General features: G+C 44.8%; 1 protein-coding gene across 5 annotated transcripts in view; it reads right to left on the bottom strand.

Annotated features, from left to right (window-relative positions):
• The window catches only part of HDX (highly divergent homeobox), a 40,861-nt gene extending 27,003 nt beyond the window's left edge, over positions 1-13,858 (bottom strand). For 2 of the 5 annotated variants that reach the window (XM_053955788.1, XM_053955793.1), the window contains exons 1-2: positions 5,597-6,086; positions 2,558-3,676 (exon numbers count right to left, since the gene is read on the bottom strand). In XM_053955788.1, coding sequence (XP_053811763.1) covers positions 2,558-3,676; positions 5,597-5,845 — 1,368 coding nt within the window. In that variant the 5' untranslated portion in view covers positions 5,846-6,086. Of the gene's footprint in view, positions 1-2,557; positions 3,677-5,596; positions 6,087-9,710; positions 9,919-13,656 lie in introns of those variants that run through there. The other 3 variants (XM_053955791.1, XM_053955789.1, XM_053955790.1) reach the window with 3 other exon arrangements.
• Positions 13,859-21,945: the final 8,087 nt, after the last annotated feature.

Consider the following 21,945-nt stretch of genomic DNA (forward strand, 5'->3'; position numbering starts at 1 on the left):
GATGAGGCCAAAACCAGCCAAGCTCATCTCAAGAGAACTCCCTGGAAGAGAACGTGCATGGCACTGTTCTGAGCTGCCCTCGGCAAACAGGCACAAGGGCTGGGCTTGGCAACAAAGTAAATAAAAATACAGATTCTCAACAGTGTTCTTGTCCCTTAGGGCTGGCGGGAGAAACCAAAACTAAATCCCAATTCAGCCTGGAGGACAGCACAGGTAACCTCTCCACTTCAACACAGTCAAAGTCAAACTGAGACAAGCAAGTAGGCTGAAGAATTTGTTTACTGAAACTGCTCAGGCATTAAAATTGATCACTTAATTAAATTTAGTCTTAAGTTACACTAACATGAATTTGATTAATTGAACCAGTAAGGAAGCTATAACTAATTGCTAATTAGATACCCCACCAATATATGACAGTAATTACTTCATCAAAACATGAATCACACAGTCCTGACTTTGAAGAAGCATCTGCTTGGATGTTCAACTACTCCAATAATCATTTAGCTAAGGTTTAATCTATTTTTAAATTCAAGAAGATTTCCCCAAGTTTAAGGATTTTCATCTCTGTGCTGATGGATAAATTAGCTAAACATGGGCAATAAAATTAACATAAACTGACTACAAAACAATGAAGTGTCATCCTGTACAAACCTAAAAGGATTCAAGACAGCACCTTAGAAAGTCTCTAATACCCAGAAGTGTCACCTCAGGGGTTCACAGGGTGCATGCTCACAGCAATGAGGGAATTAACAGCATCCTGCTCAGCTTTTCCAAGGTTTAAAACTCTGGAATGATAAGGGATATGACAGAAGCTCCCTCCATCCAACCTCCAAATCCAAAGAGCAGGGGGTGTCTGAGACAAGCATGGAGGTCAGCTGGGGTACAGATGAATTCCTCCCTTATCAAAAAACCAGGTGTGTTGTTAAAACAGGGAGAAATAAAAAAAACCCTAAAACAAAATTCCAGAGATCTTATTCTGATCCATAAAACACCACACAGACAGATAAAATATCATCTACCATGAACTGTTCTAGCTCTTCAAAAAGACTCAGTTCCTACCCCATAAAACCCCAAAACAAAGTTATTCAAAATTTCATTTAAAAAAATAGAAGAAATCAATCTCTCTGATGCTTTTTCAAGAGTGAAATAAAGCACCATGAGCACACAGCTGATGGAGGCATCAGTAATGGATTTCCCTTCATGAAACTTTATAAAATGTCCTTAACTCAATTGTAAGCACTTTTACCAACCCTTTATTGGACTGATCTGCACATTTACAGCTTTTCTTCTCCTGTGAAACTGGGACGGCAAAAGTAAACAGCATTTCAGGAATTCTATAATCAAGTAAGAAAAGAAACAGCAAACACTGAGAGGCTGTGTGAGGGTAAAGGAGAGAACATCTGATGTGCTATCTACTCCCCAGAATTTACTCTCTGTTCATCAAACCTCTGGTCTTCAACCAGAGAAGTAATAATTCAGGTGAAGAGTGGCACTGACTTGGACTCAGCAGCTTTCCTTCAAATGGTCACATGAGATAGGAACAAGTCAGGAAAAAAAGAAAAGAAAAATTAAAAAAACTAAAAAAAAATATGATTCACAAAGTCTCGTTCTCTACCCTGGTGAGCAAAGCAAAGGAAAAGCTGATATGCTGTCAACATGGCTTATTTTCAGGAGAAAATAAAAAGGCAATAACAGGCAAATGCAGGCAGGTGACACACACAGAATCACATCCTGACAGCCTTAAAAGGCTTCTACCTCAGTGTCTCCAGGCTATGTCATGCCAGATGGTGTAAAAATCCATGAAAAACACCAATTTGGATGTTTCCTGCACAAGTATCTCTCCCCTTCTAATACCAAAAACTAAAAAAAAATGTGTCAAGTGTTGCAGTTTCTCCTAAACATCTTTTAGTTCTTCAATGATCTGCATTTAATTTCCCCTCAGTATCACTAAAGGGATTTTAGTACACGAAAAGGAATAAAGGGATTGAATGTAAAACTGATTATTTGAATTAGATGCTGTGGGAAAGGAAGCTGAGTTAAGTCCATCACAGGGGATCCTAATCCCTGACAGAACACAGAGACTGCCACCTGCACAGGGGTACAGGATTCCAAGCTGACATCAATGGGATGAGCAGATGCACAAATGCCAGCATGACACCATGTCCTGTGCCACGTGTGATGTGTGTCCACAGGGGAACAGCCAGGGAATGGCCACGGCATGTGCTGGAAAGCCAGGGCAGGACAACACAGGCCTGAGCAACCACCAGCTCGTGGGCATGACCCTCCTGCAGCCAAAATTTAGCCCTGGAATCCATGAAATCCTCACTGAACTTCAATATATGGCTACCAGGGGCTCGGCTGGACAGGCAGAAGTGCCACCACACTGCAGTGCTGCCTGCACTGGGTTTGAGAAGGAATTATCTCCACTGAAAGGCATGAAAGGAGCACAGCCTGCAGAAAGGTGAACCTATTGCTTAATAGCTACCAACTTTGAAACCAGCATTTATCTACAACCCTGGCTTTGAGGTGTGAAGACAGAGATAAACCGATGGATTACCTGGTAATTATTTTGGTTTTGTGACAGCCTCAGTTGACTTGAAGATGTAAAATGAGGAGAAAAGGTACTTCTGGCTGCGTTGGCAGGGCTATAAATCGTGCTGGATGTTGTGTGCAATGAGGTCCGTGCAGGCAGGTGGAACTCTCTGCTGTGGTAGAGGAGATTGTCAGGCACATCCCTGGCACTGCCCAGCTGCGCCCCACAGCCCCCGCTGTGGCCCGGCCCGGCCGCGCTTTGGCTGTCCCCGCGGCCGGAGCCGCTGCCCTCACAGTATCTGGAGTAGCTCTGGATCTGCGCTCCCATGGAGGCCAGCTCCTCCTCGCGGGCGTACTCGTCGTCCACGTCGCCGGTCTCCATGGCGATGGACAGGCAGCTGCCCCCCGGCGAGGGGCGCTTCTGCGCCGCGCCGCCCGCCACCAGCCGCTGCGGCTGGTCCGTGACGGCCAGCGAGAACACCTCGCGGATCTCCAGGTTCTGGGTGCCACACGCGGGGTCCCTGGGGTGAGCCCTCGGCCCGGGGGGCACGTGCGACGCCAGGGCCGCGGGCTCGGGTTTGTGCAAGCGCTGGCACGCCAAGGGCTCGGCCCTGCAGGGCCTGTGGCAAATCATGGGTTTCTGAGGTAACACCAGCTCCGCCGTCTGCACCGAGGAGCTGCCGTAGCTTTTCTTCGTGTGACTGTAGATGGAGTTTGCAGAATTGAGCACGCTCGTTTGCCTGGATAGAATAATGGTCTTTTCCCCCACCAAGAGGGAAGCGTTTTTACAGTGGGGTACCTGCCGTCCCAGAGGGATGTGCTGCTGCTGGAAGTCTGCGTCGCTCTTGCCCGGGAGCCGTGGGATGGAGGTTTTGTGCAGCTCTGTCACGGAGGTGTTCGTGTGCTTGGAGACTCCCGGCCGGCCCGAGGAGCTGGCAGGGCTGTAGATACCAGTCACTATCACGTCATTGTTAGAAGAGGTCCAAGAGGATTGCTGGCTTTGGGATCGAGCAATATTTACCACATTTCTCACCGCTGCTTCCGGGGGCACGGAGGGAGTGGCAGGGGCAGTCCCTGGGGGGGTGCCCCCAGATTCCACGGCGATCTTGCTGCTCATCTTCCGCCGCTTGTTGCCAACCCACGTCTTCAAACAAGACAGCAACGACAACAAACACAAAACGAGGCGTCAAAGAGGCAGAAAAAAAATTAGCAATTCCATTTTTAAGCAGGTCTGATGACATGTTAAGTGTTCGAGTTGAGATCTAAGTTTACAAATATGTAAATCATGTACTGATTATGCAGTGAACATGACAGGGTGGGAATACAGGCCTGAACAATACAGGGTAGAGATCTAGGCCTCTCCTCTTTGGGATCCACAACTCACACAGGACAATCCCAACCTCAATTCCAAAGCCCCAGCATCTTAAAAATCCTGACACTCTCGTGCCTCCTGTCTTGAAGTTACCCTCAAGATTTATTTCATTGACACCACTGTGACTTATTTCATACAGGGAAAAAAAAAAAAAAAAACATCCCTGCCATACACTATTCCACTCTACTAATTTATTGTCAAATTTTACAAAATGTCTAATTTGAGGCACATTTTGTAACATCCAGTAAAATGTCAGTTACTGGTCAGCTTTGCTTCTGCTGAGAGTCCCATTCTCCTGACCAATTGTATTTAGGGAATTCATGTGTCTATTATAATCCTATCTTCAAGTGCCAGCTGCAACTCAAATATCATTTTGCAAAGAATTAATCACTGACCAAGAGTTTTATAGGATAAAAAGAAAAAAAGGAAAAAAAGGGGGCATTAGGAGAAGCAGAAATGCTGGGTGTAAAGAAGAGAAAGGTAAGATCATGCTAAAATATGACAAATGCAGGACAGACACTGGATCTGTTTCCATTGCACTTCCTAAGTAAGAAAAAGTTTAAGTGTTGCAAATCAGGGATCAGAAAGGGAAGAAAACAGAAGGAATGATACTTGATTGCAGGAAGGGAAATGGAGAGGGAAAGGAAACATGAAGATGGAGAGAACTGCAAGGAGAGGGGAGCTGGACTGCCTCCTCTAGGACATTCAATCAGCACAAAAATAGCAAAGCAGCCCTGGCTGCACCATCAGCATCCAGATTCCTGTTACAACTGCCTGCCTGCCCCAGGAGCCTGAACCCCTGGCTGACTTTCACAGCTTCTACCACCTCCAGCTGAGAAAGTAACTTTGAATGTTTCCAGGGTGTTCTGAGGGAGGGGAATGCAGGTAAGAATTTGGGAGCAGGGTTGTTATTGTCAATGTGCCACTGTTAAACCAATTAAAAACCAACCTAGACTGGTCCCACTTGCTCCTCCTCAGTGTCCAGTGTCACAGCAGCTCCTGGGAGTTCCACTACCCTTTGTTATTTTTCCATCTAATGCCTCAGGATTTCTATTTCTGCTCTCTCTCGGACAACAGCCATTTTGTTGTCTAGTGTTTCACAAAGGGATTATTATTTCCCTTTCCGTGGAATTCATAGACTCTGGAAGAGCTCCTGTTAGCACTGGGACATTCTTGTTTTATAGGAAAAGAATGTCCTCACTGTGAATAACCACAAAGGACCACAATATTTATGATTGTGATGTGGAATACAAGTGTGACAGAGTGCATCAAAAGAAATAGTTCCACAATTGTTTCCTCCAAATATATTGATTTATAGAAACTTATTTAGCTTAAAAATAGTTTCTTAAAAACACGACCTTGCTCTGATATAATACATCATACAAAGTTTCTATAGGGCAAGCCACCCTATAATTTAATAAATAATAACTTTAAAAATCCCAACAAAAGACAACAAAAATCACTCCTTGTGCAACCCAGGCCCCTGCTAAATTCAACAGTCATGTGAAGATATTTCAGTGAAAACAAACTCTAAATAGGCTCGCTGGGTAAAAATGAATGTCTCACACACACACACACACACTGAAGTCTGATTTAAGACAAGGATAAAGTTAGAGACTCCAGACCTCTCTATATTTTATGTAAAGCAATAAATGTGTATGCTTAACAAACTTGGAAGGCCTCAGTACTTACCCTGACCACGCTGAAATCCAGTTTAGTTTCTTGTGCACACTGTAATATGAGCTGAAAGCAATTTTTACTTTGATTTGTCATTCCATTTTCATAGTAACGCTGTAATATCCTTTGTTGCTCTACAGTAAACACAGAACGCAGATTCATCTGAAAGGAAAAGGAGATACTCTGAAAGCTGGGGTGGAAGCTGTAACTGTGCAGGAGGCACAGGCTCTCCTTTGTGCCCCTGATAATGCTGAGGAGGGACATGTTTTCTCTACAGAACCTTTCACCAACACTTCCTGACTTTCCAAGAAAGCTTCTTGCAATCAGCGTTGTGTCAAGCTGAACAGGTGAACTGGATGTTTGGAACAACAGTGACTGCTTTTCACAAATAAATAAGTATTATATGATATTGCTAAGTCCACGAGGCTCTAGTTAGAAGGAAAAAGTTTTTCCCTTAAAAATGTAAATGAAATAAAGGCATTAGGCAAAACAGAGAAACATCTGCAGCTCCAATAGCAGCAGGTTTGTCTCCCATCCCTAACAACAACAAAAAAAAAAAACCAGACACAATCTGGTATAAAATCAAGGTGACTGACACAAGTTTCCACTGTCTCCAACTTCAGCAATTCCTGCATGCCACAAGAGCCAGTCCTTCTGCTGTGTCAGTACTGGCACTTCCAGCTGCAAGTCACAAGGATCAAGAACCAAAGACCAATTTGGGGAAAAACCCCCAAGGAAGGGCTTTGGGCAGCCCTGGTGCTGCCCACCCAGTCTAACAAACGCTCACTTTAGCAGAGGAGGGACACCAGTGTCCCAGGCTGCTGTGACACCTCCTGAAGGCTGGAAATCAGGATTTTAAAGAACATGTAAGGGTTGTTTTCCTGGGATATAACCAATGCTAGCTACAGGACCTTGGGATGTGCTCCTGCTCCTTGGCTTTACCCAAAATGGTGCTCTGTAACAACAGCAGTGAATAACAGGCATAACACTTCAAAGTTCCAGCAGCAAACCCCCACTTTAACGTCACAGCCTATTTTTATCCAGTTTTCCCAGTTATTGTGTTTAATTCTAATTGGTTAAGAACTTTCTTGCCACTCAATTCATTGGATAGAAGGTGCTTGTGTGTGCACAAGCTAAGGCTCTCTCTTTACACAGGTGTTTACATTTTTTCTTTGTGGATTCTCACGGGATAGACTTCTTATTTTTCACAGATGCAACTGCCTTCATGCAAGACTAGATTGTTATTCAAACTGATTCCCATTCTTATGATTCTTTCTCATGGGAACTTAACAGGCTAGCTGTTAATTCAGCTGAAATTGCAAGGCCTGACTTTACAAGGCCTTTCTTTTATAAGGTTTTACCTCTATGTAACAGTGCTCAGGAAGTCCAGCAGGATAAGCAGCACTGGGTCCCCCTGAGTTTCACTGTGAGGACACAGGAGGTGGCCTGGACAGGGCAGCACTTTGATGAACACATTAAACCAGACATTGCTTTGTTATGTGTGAAAATTCATGCCCTGGCTTGGGAAAGGCAAACATTATTGCCAATATTATCAATATTACCAAGCGCACAACAGAGTCCTAACAGCAAACTGGAGCTTGATGCTCTTGTTACACAATCTACACAGGCAAAGAATGCAATGCTCTGGGTAGGTATCAGAAAAGAAGATCCTCATCATCACAGATTTCCAAGGCAGGGCCTTTTTTTGTGCCAGACAGGAGACCACAAGCTGAGACAATGCAAGTGCCAGCCAGGAACAGCCTGCATCCAACGTGGTGCCTTGGGAAGCAAAAATGACACCAGCCACGAGTTCTTTTAATGCAGTACATGAATCACAATAATACAGAATGAACCAAAGGACAAGAAACCTGCCAACATCCAGTAGGAAAATAAAGGGGGTAAGGGAACCCTTTGTAGCTAAGCATTTTGGAAAATTCTGAATGGAAAGGAGGAGAGGGGAGATCTACCTAATCTTTGCACAAGGGCTGATTCTAATATAAAGCAAATACAATTATTAGGGGCTCAAAAGCATAAGTAGACATCCAACTGCTTTCACTTTACTCTCCAAGATAATTATACCATGTAATGGTAATGGATGTTAAGAGTTCAACAGGCCTGTATAAAGAAAGAGATTGATATCTAGAATTTGGAGTAAAATGCTTGTAGGCCAGAGCTTTGACTGCAGAGTTTACTTTCCTCTCTATGTCAACAGGCAATAAAAAATTAGTAATTACCAATTTGTAAAAATTACTGTTTCTTTGAAGTAACAGATAAAATAGAAGATGATTTTTCGATTACATTTTTTACCTCTGTTCTCAACTCTAATTCCCCCTCTCAATCCAGTGCATTATTAAATGCAGCACCAGCTGCATTACAAGTCAGGTTCACCCAAGTTCTGCCTCCTCCAAACATTTATTCAGTCACAGCCAGAGCTGGCCAAAGGAGACTCTTGCTCTGAATAATCTACTCCTTAAAGAAATTTATAGCAAGCAACAGAGAAGACAATTATTAGTCCATTAACAAATCAATAAAGTTCATAATAATCTCCTTTCTCATGCTGAGAACTGCCTTCAGATCTCCCATGTGGATACACAATGACAAGGCCACGGAATGATTTATGTCACTTTGAAAGAACATAGAAGAGTTAATTTTGTGATTCTTTTTCCTCCTGCACTCCCATCTACTCCTCTTTCAGTACCAGTGCTCCTGTTTTATTGAGTAGAGCTCAGTTCCCACAAATGACCTCATCAGAAATAGTTCATCTTTCCTCTTTCAATAGTTCAGCTTCCATCGTTCCAGATCCTGCTGAAGTCACCCAAAGCTCCAGCATTTCCACACTCAGGCTCATCACACCATGCTCTCCAAACAGTTCACCAACTGCACTGAAGACTCTTCCAATGGCAAGATAAATTTTTAAAGCCAGACCTGATGACCTGCGAGGGAAGACCTGAGTCAGGTCCTTGACACGTTTTTTAATTATGTGGATCTTTGTATCCAAGGTCACTTGTGTGTTAAAATACTTTAATTGTTGCATTTGACATCTGTAATTTAGATAAAGACAGGGCGGAGCGCTTTGATTAAATCACTTGAACTTCAGATAAACCCTTGAGCATTGCCTGACAGGCTTGGCCCAGCTAAACTCAGGAGAGGTCATGCTCTGCTTTAATAACTCATTTTTACAGTGCATTTTAATCACTCATGAACTCCACCTGCCAACCAAAGTCCTGGTAAGATTCCTCGGTAGCCTCTGCCTTGAATCCAGTAAAGCAGAGCTCAAAGGATCCCTGCAGAGACCATTAGAAACTGATTTAAATAAACAGATTACAGGCTCCTCCAACCACAGAGTTATGAACTGAGTCATAACTGCAGTTTGCATTACAACATCTAAACCTTCAAATAAACAGGTGAGATTTATCAAAGCTTTTTGTGTCTTGGATATACCAAATCCTCAGTCAAAAGACAGCTCTGTACCATCTTCCACTGATTTCACACCAGTGTGAAGGACATCTGGCAATATTCTGTCTCTGGCAGATTCAAAGCTCTCTGATTAATATTATGTCACCTGTAAAATGCAGATGGAAATCAATTTGCCATCAGCAGTTCTTAAGTGCTGATTCTGAATATCTAAAGCAGTATCCTGTGTTGAATAAACCAATTGATAGATGTTTGGGAGCTCCCCTGGAAAACCACAGAGTCCAGAGCCATCCTGTTAATCCAGGAAGAGCTGGATTATCTCTGCAGATCCCACCTGCACAGGCAACAAGTTCTGCTCACTGCCCGAGCCTGTCACACCTGGGAATTTACCTACACTGAGACAAATTAATAAAGGATATGTTCATTAAAGAATCACACTGATTATTTTTTGGGGAAGTTTTACACGTTCAGCATCAGTTTTCGTAATTAGAACAAGATATGAGCTCTTACATTTTCTTTAACACAGGAAGTAACTTGCAAGGTGCTAAAATTACTGAACATTGAGGCAGACACATCAGTGTGAAGGGAATCAGCAGGTCACACACCTTCATCACAGACTATTATTCAAAACAACCTCAGGTACTTCCAAGGAAATAAACTCTTCATCCCAATCTGTGCACCTACAGAGCACTCCAGTCTCTTCAGGATTTCTCACCTTTGTCTTGAACCTCAGACTCCAAGTTAGAAATCCACATGGATTTTTATCATAATTTCATTTTGATCTTGACTTGCCAAGCTTAGCAAACAAGCATGTAAGCTTTTGGGAAGCCGAGTGTCCAGCTGGTTGGCAACACATTGGCACTGAAAAGAGAGTTTGTTACAGAAAAGAACTCTGTGAAATTTAATAAAAATCAGGTAAAGCATTATGCAAACAAATTCTATGAATGTAAGCTGAATTTTCACTTTAATAAAAGACTGAGGTGGCAAAGCTGTATTTAAGGATTCAACATCTGCCTGCTCTAATAAAATAAAGCAGCCTTGGCCAAGTGTGTTGGTGTCTCTGGCAGCGCAGAGAATAACCCATGGCAGCTGAAAAAGCAGGTTTTCCAAGGTTTCCCTTGCCCCTGCTACTTGTCCCAGGCCAACCAACACTGGTAACTCTGCACTCCCATGGTCTCCCACCCCTCAGCCTGCTGTGAGCCCAACAATATAAAGATGTTTTTTCACTGCCTTTCTGAACTGAATGCTAATTAAAAAATCTGCTCACTCTAAGATCCCTCTGCTGTGTCACAGTTTGGGAGGTGTAAACGGAGTCCAAGTGCTGTCAGGCACTGGGGACACTGGGAGATCCCAGGGTGGACACTGAAAAGGACAAAGATCCCAGGGTGGACACTGAAAAGGACAAAGATGGGAACTCCATGGCCTTCAGTTTGTCCCAAGGACAGTTCCATGGACACCCTGCGACCGTCACCGGCTGCTCAGCCAATGGCATTGGGGCTGTTCTTACAGCTGAACTTTTTCAGGCTTCTTTAGTGGTTGGAACACCTTCTCCCCAGTATTTCCCTTCCATCCCCACTCTGGGAAGAGCGAGAGTGAGGGGACAGCACGCAGAGCTCCAGCAGAGCTGGCTCCTGAAGCCATGGTTTGCCTCAGGGACAGGTACTCAGTGCACGATCCCAGTGCCTGCTGCAAATCCAGCCCTTCCACCCCCCTTACTTCATCCAACATTCCAAAATCAGCAATCTCTCCAGGGAGACCTGGTGAAGCCAGGTCATTCCTTTTTAGCAACTAATGGAAACAACTTCATGTCAAGGAGTGCCACAAAAGAAAGAACAACTATAAGAAAATGGGGAAAAATAATGTAATCAAATAATTCAGGAGTTACTGAGCTGTTCTGCAATTACTTGAGAGATCTGGGGTGAAAAATAAAGAAAAAATAAAGCAACAGCATAAAGAAGAAAAACAATTTCTGCCTACAATGTACAGCAGTATGATCTCAAGTCTCCAAAAGTCTTTAAATGTTTGGATTGCTGAATCAAGTAAACATTTACAAGGTAAGTCTTTATACTAACACTAATTAATTTGAAAAATAGGAAACAAACCCATAATTATACTCATTTCAAACAGCAACAGAAACTAGTCTTGGGTGTCAAATAAATAATAAATAAATTAATTAACTCAAGAGTACAAGCCACCAGGAAGTAACTAAATATAAAAACACTGATGGTATAACACATTCTAAAACTGTCAGGGATTAACACAGAGTGATAAAAGGGAACAATCAGTTTCTGAGAGTTTTCTTTTTTAACTTCAGCTCCAAAAAGGCATTTTCTTAGGAAAAAAGTCACCTTACAATGACTATTTCTGTGTTAGTCTCTCCATCTGTAAGAGGTACAAGAAAATCGGCACACTCCCAATTTATGTTTTTTTTGTTCCCTCCACAGATCTCCAGTGGCAAAAAATAACAAGTCTTAGTGCCAATATAAATCTGAGACAAAACTGGAACTATGGTAAGAAAACTACTATAGACATAAATAAAACAAGACTGCAGTAGTGACACTGTTCCTCCAGCTTTAGAAACTTGAACTGAAATCATCTCATTCACTTTCCACGGCTGCCAAAAACTCACCATTTTTTGCACATCCCAAACGGAAAGAAAACAATCAACCAACCAACCCCCAACTTACACGCTATGTGGAGATACTGGACACACATCAAGCAACAACCTTTAATAATCTGAATTTGCAGGTTGGTGCCTCTTTCCTACACAGGCCAAACCAGTTACAACCACTCACTCCAAGTGCAGGAGATGAGGCTGATGCTTGGCTGAGTGTAATGTACACACCAGCTTGTAAAACTACTTTTAAATATCCGTGACTCGCAGCATAATTGCTTCCCTCTCCACTAAGTACAGCGTTTGGAGGATTGTATTACAGCCCTACCTATAAAATGCAGCCCTTTATTAGGGACAAATTAGACAGCCCTCAGTAACTTAATAACATAATAACCCATGACCACAATCCTGCAGGTTTCTGCATCCCATCCTGCTTTATTGATGCAAATGAGACTCCTGACTGCAGCTGGATTAGCCACATGTTTTAAATAAAGCCTGTACATGTTTTGTAAGACCTGTGTCAGAAAAAGGGGAAGAAACATTAAAATACGGTGTTACTCTGAACATGTGAGCTGCCTCAGGACTCCAGTTGGGAGGACACATACTTTAGGTGAGTTATGTGTGATCTTATCCACAGGATGAGAAACCCCAGGCTAGGAGGGCAGGGGCCAGGGCTGGGGACTGCTCGGGCAGGTGAGTGCCACATAAGCACTTGCAGGGGCGAGACCTCCAGAAGAGCACAGCCAAGGACACGTCCTCTTCCTCGTCCTCAAACACCTGAGGGATCAAAGCGTGGCAGCACAAGGCCGCCTGTCCAACCACAGGACTGCTCGTGCCTGGCACCACAGCAGGCCGATACCATGGAATCACAGAAGGGTTTGGGTTGGAAGCGATCCTAAAGTTCATCTTCTTCCACACCCCTGCCAACACAGGCACACTGAGCCACTGGGGACACCGGGGCACTAAGGACTGAGGCAATCCGTGACACAAGAGAACACAGTCCTAAGTTTTGCCAAGGTAGGTTTAGGTTGGACATTAGGAAGAAATTCTTCATGGAACAGGTGATAAGACATTGGAAGGGGCTGCGCAGGGAGGTTTGGAGTCTCCATCCCTGGTGTCCCAAGAAAGGATGGAGGTGGCACTCAGTGCCCTGGGCTGGGTGACAAGGTGGGCATCGGGCACAGGTTGGACTGGGTGATCTCAGCGCTCTTTCCCAACCTCAGTGATTCTGGGATTCTGTGATTGAGACACCGGGCAATGAGGAAATTAGTGATGACAGGACCTGTGCCAGGGGAGGTTTAGGATCGACATTATAAACAATTCCGCCACAGAAAGCGCGGTCAGACATTGGAAAGCTCTGCCCAGGGAGGCAGCAGAGTCCCCGTCCCTGAAGAGTTTAAGGCAAGGCTGGACGTGGCACTGAGTGCCGTGGTTCAGCGGCCGGGCCGGGGATCGGTGCCAGGCTGTGCTGGGGATCCCGGGCTGTTTCCCAGGCTGTGCGACCGCGATGTTTCTGTCACTGTCACGCTCCTGTGTCCGCGATGTTTCTATGACAGTGACACTTGTGCGACCGCGCTGTTTCTGTGCCTGCGACTGAGGCACCCCCGGCTGAGGGGCCGCTGCCGGGCCCGGCGCGCACGCGCAGAGCGGCCCCGGCCGGCGCACGCGCGCGCGGCTGCTCCCCTGGCGCGCGCGGAGCGGCTGCGCGCGCACGCGCAGTTCCCCCGCCGGCTCCCGGCGCGTGCCCGGCGCTGCCCCCCCCCCCCCCCCCCCCTCGGGGCCGCGCCGGGGGGGGGGGGGGGCGGGGGGCGCAGCGGCGCCTGCGCGCGCCGGGCGCGTCCGCGCGCGCGAGCCCGCGCCGGCCTCCCCCCACCCCCACCGCCGGGCCCGGGCTGGGGTGGGGGGGGCATCGCCGGCATCATCATCATCATCACCATCATCATCACCACCATCATCATCTTCCTCCTCCTCCCCTCCCGCCGCGCCCCTCCCGCCCGCGGGCCCCGCCGCGCTCCCCCACGCAGGGTGGGGGCTCCCCCGCGCTTACCGTGTAGCGCGGGGCCGGCGCGGGGGCTCCGGGCTCGGCCGGGCTCGGCTGGGTCGGTCCCGGCGTCACACAATGAAATCAGCGGCCCCGATCATTAATTCTCATCATGATCGTGACGTGCGCGCAGACAGCGGCCAATGGCGCGCTGCGATCAGCGCGGCCCGGACGGCGCCCGCCCCCGCCGCCCGCCGGGGGGGCGCGCACGGGAGCGCCGGCACCGGGAGGGGACGGGGCGGCCGCAGGGCCGGCCCCGCCGCGGGCCCGCAGCCCCGCACCGCCCCCGCGCCGCGGGCCCGGCCGGCATCACCCCTGCGAGCGCTCCTGGAAAGCCATCCCGGAGGTTTCGGCGGGGGAGAGACGGGGAAGGAGCCCGCAATCCGTGTAAATGTCCCCGAGAGGGGGGTGGCGGGCTCTGCGCAGGGACAGCACAAGGAGCAGTGCCCGTAAAGTACAGCGCGAGAAGTTCCACCGCAAGGCGAGGAAGAACTTCCTTCCATGAGGGTGGCAGAGCCCTGGGAGGGTGTGGAGCCTCCCTCTCTGGAGGCATCCCAAACCCACCTGGACGCCTTCCTGTGTCACCTGCTCCAGGTGACCCCACCTTGGACAAGGGGATCTCCAGAGGCCCCTTCCAACCCCATCCACCCAGCGATTCTGTGGGTGGCCATCCCTGTGACCCCACTGCATTGTGCAGCCCGGGCTCGCAAGGACGTTGTGCCCAGTGGAGCCCAAAAAGCTCTGTGAAGGACCAGGGCTTCATTTGCGTCAGTATTATGGCACTCAAGAAATAAACCTTTTCTTTCCCAGGATGGATACATCTGGTCGGGGAAGGGAGGAAATGCCGGTGTGTCCAGGTGGGCAGTGCAGGGCAGGTGGGGCCGGACACCTCCTGGGGGCCAAGGCCGGAGCTGGTGACAGCACAAGCCACGCACACTCACTCCTGTGTCCTCACGGGCAGCCAGGTACAGCCAGGTGCATCAGCTCCTTCGGGCTCCATTTCCCTTCCAAAGGGAAACCTCCTCAAGAAAGGAGCAGGAAGCACACTGCTGACCCATTCTGACGGATTGTGTGGTGGAAATCGTGTAAAATCACTGTTTATTGGCTCGGCTGTCGGGGCACTGAGAAGTCAGAATCAGATTTGAGACCTGTGTTCATTCCAAAGCCTCCAGACAGGCCATATCCTTGCTCCAAATAGTTTCCTCTGAAAGTCACGTTGTTAAAATATTAAACGGGCAATTAATTTTGTACGATGTTTTAATTAGAAATACCAGTAAATATTTCTGCAGGACTGAAATAAAAGAATTGCTGCTGGTTCTCTGTAGGCAGGGAGGAGAAAAGCAGACAGTGTTTATGTTTACTTTAAAATTGCAAGAAGTTGTTTACATTGTTTAAAAATTTTAACACGGATCTGAACTAGTGGTGGCATCCCTTTGGGGAATTTGGAACAGATGATCTTTAAGGTCTTTCCATCTGAAACCATTCTATAATTCTATGGTGTAGTAAACATCCTGGATTTAGTAACAGGATTTTAGGGAGAGCCTGTATATTTAAACCCTAAATCTTCTGGTGTGCTGCTTTGTCTCCTGGATATGTTCCCTTCCTCTGTGTGCCATCAACACTCGCCCTGTAAAAATTAAATACAGCAACCACAAAACATCTACACCACCGCTTTTATAGAAAACAATTGGTTTGGAATTAGCTATGGAAGGATTCCTAAGAAACTTGGTATGTTTTCTTCTCACGTTATCTGCGGCTTGGGAAACAAAAATGGTGAGACAGTCTCTCTAACATCCCTTGAAAAATACAGTGGTGTCTGATAAAATGCAGCTTATTAAACTCCTTTAAAATGGTGAATAATAGAAAGTAATATTTCGAGGGCTCTAATTTGACTAACAATGGGCTTACAGGTGCTTTTTCTATAGTTTTCATCAAAAAACTCATAAAACCGTTCTTGAAGGAGATATGAGATGTGTATTTAAGTTGTCAAAGAAACCAGTTTGCAGACTTGCGGCCCCAAAAGAAGATTTATTGATCACAGTAATGTTCTTTACAATATAGGAGGCTGAACCTACAAGTTAACAAAGCTGCTGCTGTTTGACAAGCTCCAGAAAGAATCTCATGTTGTGTATTTCCTTCCCTGGTAATGCCTCTTAAGGAGCCAAACCTTGAGAAGAAAAAAACTATGTCAGGATGAAATAAACCAAATATTCTTCTCCTGCCACCAGATCTAAATGCTTCCTCCTTCATTAATGACAGATTTAAATTAACAGGGGCTGGCAGATTGGTCTGGTGGTTTAAACAACAGCCTGGGAGATGAAAGGAGTCCTTCCGTGGGGAAATAAGCATCAAAGTGAGACTGTGCTGCAGCTCCTCTGTAGGAGCTCATTAAACTGATGAGCCCAGCTCAGCATTAGTGACTTACCCCGGTGTGGTTCTAGGGCAGGGAAAGCCCTGGGGCCAGGGCTGGGTGTGGGCATTTCCTGCCACAGCTGGGAACATCTGCATCCAGGTGCGCCAGGGGATAGATTCCACCCTCAGGAACCCAGCTGCAGGATCACAAAATGTTCCAAGAGCTTTCCCTGTTCCAGCAGCTCGTAGGTTCTCAGACCTTTAGCAGATCGTGCAGGTGAGAGGAGTCTCTGTAGGGATTGCTCAGAATTCCCAGACAGGGACCTGGGAGCTGGTGTGTGACAGCTTTGGTCACACAGTTTAGAGCAACGGCTGCTGTTTCCATTTCTCTGGCTTTTTAGGGAGTCTGGAAAACCCTGGGGAAGCCAGAGGGGCAAACCCACCCCACTCCACAGAACCCTTTCTCAGGACAGCTTTACTTGCTTCAGGATGCCATTATTTAGGGGATATTTTAAAGGATGTAGCTCTAAACCATACCTTGGGCTCGCCTATAAAGTCTGAGGCCTTTCAAGAGGGAGTGAAAACAGGGTGGAAAAGAGCCCATTTTCACCTGGAATTTTTGTATTTGCAGTTCTCCATCCCACTGAGTAATTTGGCTTTGATGCTGCTCCAAGGCATGAAATCATGGGGCTGCATTGCATCAGCCAAAAAGGGACCTGGATTGAATCTGCCCCCTTGTCCCCAAAGTGTCCAACTTGTGCTTGGGGAAATGTATGGAAAATCCAGTGTGGAAAAGCCTGGAGTTGATCTGGTGCTTGACCAAGCTTCTTTTGGGAACTTCTTGCTATCATTCATCCTGAATCTTTGATAAGTTCAACCCTCATAAGAGATTTATTAAACTTCAGGTTCAAGAGTGGCCACAGGAAAACCATGCTGGTCGTTTCATTTTATTGGACAAGTGTATCAGCAGTTCCCTGAGGAGCTCCTCGGGCAGTTCTGAGGCTTTGTCCCCTCCAAGAATGTGTGTGACCATTCCAAAAACCTTGCTAAAGCCAAGATATAATATTTACTGCTTTGTGTCTCTGCAAGGCTCCTTATTCTGCCACAAAGGAAAGTTTGATGTGCTTTATTCTTTAAAATAATAATTATTATTTATAATTATTTATTATAATTTATAGAAATATTATATATTTATTATTATTATTATGTATAATTATTTATTATTTTAAATATTCTTTTGGTTGATTCCACCAAAATATGCACGTCCTTCTTTTCCTATCAATACCATTGGATTTGCATTGGACTTGCTCTGAAAAGCAAGTTCTTGGTTTAAGTTCCTGCTCTTTCCCAGGTTTTCTGCTCAATGAACACCCAAAATGACAACAGCGATGCTCATTTTACAGAAATATTATAAAGACACACTAAATATTGGGAATACAAGGCTGTAATTAAAAATCTACTAAATCAGGAGGTTCCGTGCGGAATGGTGATGAGGAAAGGATTACAGTGTGTAAACCTCAGGAAAAATGTTAATATGGAAAATTCCGTGCAGCACATTTTCTGCATCTAAAAGCCCAGCCAGAATTAGTGGTCTTACAAGATTTACAAATTTTCTGTCTTCTTTGAACTTGGTTTTGCCATATTAATTAAAATTACTTGTTAATCCTTACCCAGTGCATAAACAAAGCTCCCATAAACTCAATCTGTAAATATGTCCTTTGTGCTGGTATGGAAAAAACAGCTGGTGCTTATGGGGAAAAAATGGAAAAGAGCCTGGTTGGGTAGATATTCTAAGGATTTGTTCCACTTTTTATCTTATTGGGATATTTTTAAGAAAATCAGGGATGCTGCTTCCTTGCATTTTTATTGCCTTTGATAATTTTTCATACACCAAGCAGGAAAAATTATGAACTCGAGGAACATATAAAAATGAGGTAAACCAAAAATTTATCTGAAGAGGGAGATAATTATTGTATATTTTTTTTCACCCATTATATTCCTACCATAGAGAGTTTTATTATACAAAAAAAAAGTTAGAATATTTTTTAAATAAAAATGAAAACAAAACCAGGCATGAGGAAGCAAAGAACTAGGGACAGAACCATCATTAAAAAAAAAAAAATCTATACAGCCCCTCCTTTTATCATTTATCTTCCCCCTACAGGCCTAATTCAGTTGGTGAGATGATTCACCTAAAGGTGATGCCCAAGCAATTCTTATTTCCCATGACTTTTTTAGAAAATCAGCCAAGAAAACATTGAGTTGGAATCTTCAAAGCCTTTATTAGTTTAGGCAGCACTTTGCTTTTCTTTGACTTGTATTTCTCCAGAGGTTAAGATGGTTTTTCCATGTGCTCAGCTCTCCCAACATCAAACATTCCCCTGCTCCTTCTATTCTACCTGTGGGTCCACATTTATTCCATCTCCACCAAAGCTTGTGCCTGTCCCTCTTGTTACCAGTCCTTCTTTTTCTCTTGTACCCTTGACAGGGCTGAAAGAGCCTGAAAAATGTTTTTTTTTTCCTGTTGTCCCTAGTCCTTTGGAATAAAAATAACCATCACCCAGCAGTTCCTTCAAGTGTTTCTCCTTGCTTCTCTTACCTTGTTTGATTTAGTCAAGCTCATTTTTGTCCTCAGTCACAGCAAGCCAAAGTGAGGGAAAGAAATTATACAATAAAATAAAATGTAGGTTGAGTTCTAAAGGAAACAGCACCATAAAAGCAGAGATGAAGACAAAAACTTCAGAATCAATTCTACAAATAAAATAACAGTACAAAGCACCACATCCTCCACAGCTCCACATTGCTGTTGAAGAAGGGTGAGAATCTGAATGATTCCAAGGAAATCCTTTCACCAGTGGTGAACCACAAGCACTTCCTGAAAGGAAAGCATGGAACTACTCCAACAATATTAACCCCACTGGGAGCCCTTTGGGTGTCCTGCTGAAAACTTGCTCCTCACATGACTTCCCAAAAGTGCAAGATCAGCTAAAAATGCCAGTTCTGGCAGTGCCAGATTTCAGCAAGGAGGGAAATCCATGAGACAATTCCCATGAGACAATTCCCATGAGACAGTTCCCATCCCTGCCTGGCTGATCCATCCACCAGTTTGCAGGTGAGGTTTCAAGAGGAGGCAAAGAGTTGCAGGAGAATCCTGGTCAGTGGAAGTGTCCTCCTTGTCTTTTGTAGATAAAATATCCAAATAGATAAATAAAATATCCAAATGTTTGTTCAGTCCCATAGCACCACTTTTATTTTGCAACAAGACTTTGTAAGTTTAAATCTTATCACTGCTATCAGTCATTACGGAATTATCCTGTTAAGAAATATGTTTACAAAGTAATCTTCCATCTTTGTCTTTGAGATAACAATAAAATTGAAGTATCGATGGTTTGATGCCAAATATTTTCCCCTTTATTGTAACCTTGTTTTCTTTAATCTACAGAGGAATTTGTTTAAATGCAAATGACTTCTTTCATGAAAGAAGACAGCTTTTGTATGAATCACTATTTGTTTAAATACTTTCCTTAAATGAAGGAAATTAGTGGTACTTGTGGTAGCACTACATTATTGTTTCCAACCTGTTTTACTTCCTCTCCATTTAATCTTGTTTAATCTCAGCCCAGATAAAATGGAATGATGTGACATTAAAGGGAAGCTTTTGTAAGAAGAGGGAAGGTTATTTCCCAATCCCTGGGGATGTAGTTTGTACTCGGGGGTTCCTGATGGATGCTTCTTCGGGAACAACCATAGCCAGGAAATGCCTTTAATTGCCTTTGAGGTGAGACAAAATGCCCAGTCTGGTTCAGGTGCAGGTGTGGCCACTGTCACCTGCTGTCCCCATGAGGCAGAGCTCTGGGTGAGGCACTTAGAGCAGCATTTGGGGCACAAATAGAGTTGTCTCCTTTTAAATGCAAGATAAGAGCACAGGAACTCGGGACAAATCTCTTGGATCATATCAAAAGCCTTTTTAGTCCTGGCTGACTTTTTGGTGGGTGTTTTGTGTTAGAGCACAGGAGGAACTCCCACACAGAGTGATCCCCACAGCTGGAATTCCAGCAGTCAGTATTTGAGATGATAGAAATGCTGCATTTATCATGTTTTAGTGCACCAAGGATGGGCTGTGGGATTTGAGTCTCCTGACAGTATCAAAGTGTTGCTGACCAGGGAATTTCCAGTTATGAAACCTTAATTAACATTACTCCTCAGCGTTCATCTGTATTAATAACTGACTAAGATCTCTGTATTTACCAATGAAAAATATGTATTTCATACATTTCATTATAAAATAAAAAAAAATAATATATTTTACACTCACATGGACTTTTTGCTTCATTTTACCCCCATACTCTTCCATTCTCTTGTCCTTCTGGGGTCTTTCTTCTCCCAACCCCACAGTCTCTTCCAGGACCCCCTTCCAGCCCCCTTGGGCCACCTCAGTCCTGGCTGTGACCCTGCTCCATGGGGAGCACCCACTCCTGGCTCCCTGGAAGCAGCTGCTTCCACTGTGCCTTAACACATCCTCTAAAAAAAAAAAAAAGCTTTTTGATATAATAGGGGGAAAAAAAAATAGCTGTTAGCAATGTATTTCAGTAAAGCTCCCAGAGCAAAAGCAGCAGCGAGCTGTCATGCTATGGAGCTGATGGATTTGCTCAGCAGCCCTAAATCACTGTGTTTATCTCGGATTCCCAGCTAATGAAAGGGTGCAGGGTGCTGCAAGCCACGGAGCTTAAGCTCCATTAACTAATCAATTTCTGACCCTGGGAATTAAAAAAAATAAACGGGGAGCAAAGCTGTGGTCACTTGTAGAGTTCCAGAGGAGCGGTGCTCAAATTTCAACAGCAGCAGGAAAATTGGGGGACAAAGGAGATGCCAGATGTCACTTGGTTTGCTGAGGGAACAGAGGGCAGTGAAACAGGGCAATCAATGTCCAGGATGTGCTTTGGAAGTGTGAAACATGGGAAGAAATAAATGGATAATTCTCAGTGGGATGTGGGAGGTGCAGCCCAGCGAGCAGCAGAAAAGGATCTCTGTCCTTTGTAGGGCTTCACAAAGGGGCGAGAAAAATGCCCTTGTGCTGTTGCCCAAACCTGGATCTCTCCCTGCTGCTCAGAGCATCTGCAGCGCCTGGGTGTTGTGCAGGTGTGTCAGGAGGCTGCAAAGGCAGCAGCAGCCCCTTCCCAGGTTAATTAGCTGTGCCCTTCAGCGGGGATTAGGAAAGATTTGAAAGCATCTAAAGCCAGGCAGGATTGAAGAAAAGCAAATAGCCCAACTTCATGGCAGAGTCTATTGCCAGGGATTCGACTTAATCACTTAATCGGGATCTGTGTCAGCCGCCTTGATAGCCCCCCTCTCTAAGTCGTTCATGTTAGGTAAACATTTGCAAATGAACTTTTTGTATCCGTGGCTTCATTTGGGAAAGGAAAAACAAAAACAAAAACAAAAAAAACAAAAAAAAACCACAAACAAACAAACAAAAAAAAAAACAAAAAACAAAAAAAAAAAAAACCAAAAACAATAAAAACCAAACCAAAACAAAAAAAGGAATACCTTACCAGCAGCACTGGTGTCTGAATTCTACAGAAACATTTAGACCTTTCAAACTAAATGTCAAGTTGTTCCTACTTAGTCAAATTCTTGCAAATTTAAGCTAATTAACATAACCACTTTCCAAGTCAGAGCAGGCCCTTATGCTGTGCTTAAGTGGTTTCATGCATGGATTCTTTCTGATTGCCACAGCCCCACGTTTGTGTCTGTAGGAAGAGAAGGGAAAGTTCTGAGTCCAAAGGGTTTTTTATTCCAGGCAACAAGATTCTTCATGGGCATCAATGTAACTTTGCTGTGATCATTTTTTATACAGAATAATATTATTTTCCTGAGCCAACTAAGAAATGTGATCCAGCTGAAATTTCTGGGACACAGAAGGGGCACAACTGACTCAAAAGG

The sequence above is a fragment of the Vidua chalybeata genome, chromosome 14 (genome assembly GCF_026979565.1).
Source record: "Vidua chalybeata isolate OUT-0048 chromosome 14, bVidCha1 merged haplotype, whole genome shotgun sequence".
NCBI classification, from domain to species: Eukaryota; Metazoa; Chordata; class Aves; order Passeriformes; family Viduidae; genus Vidua; species Vidua chalybeata.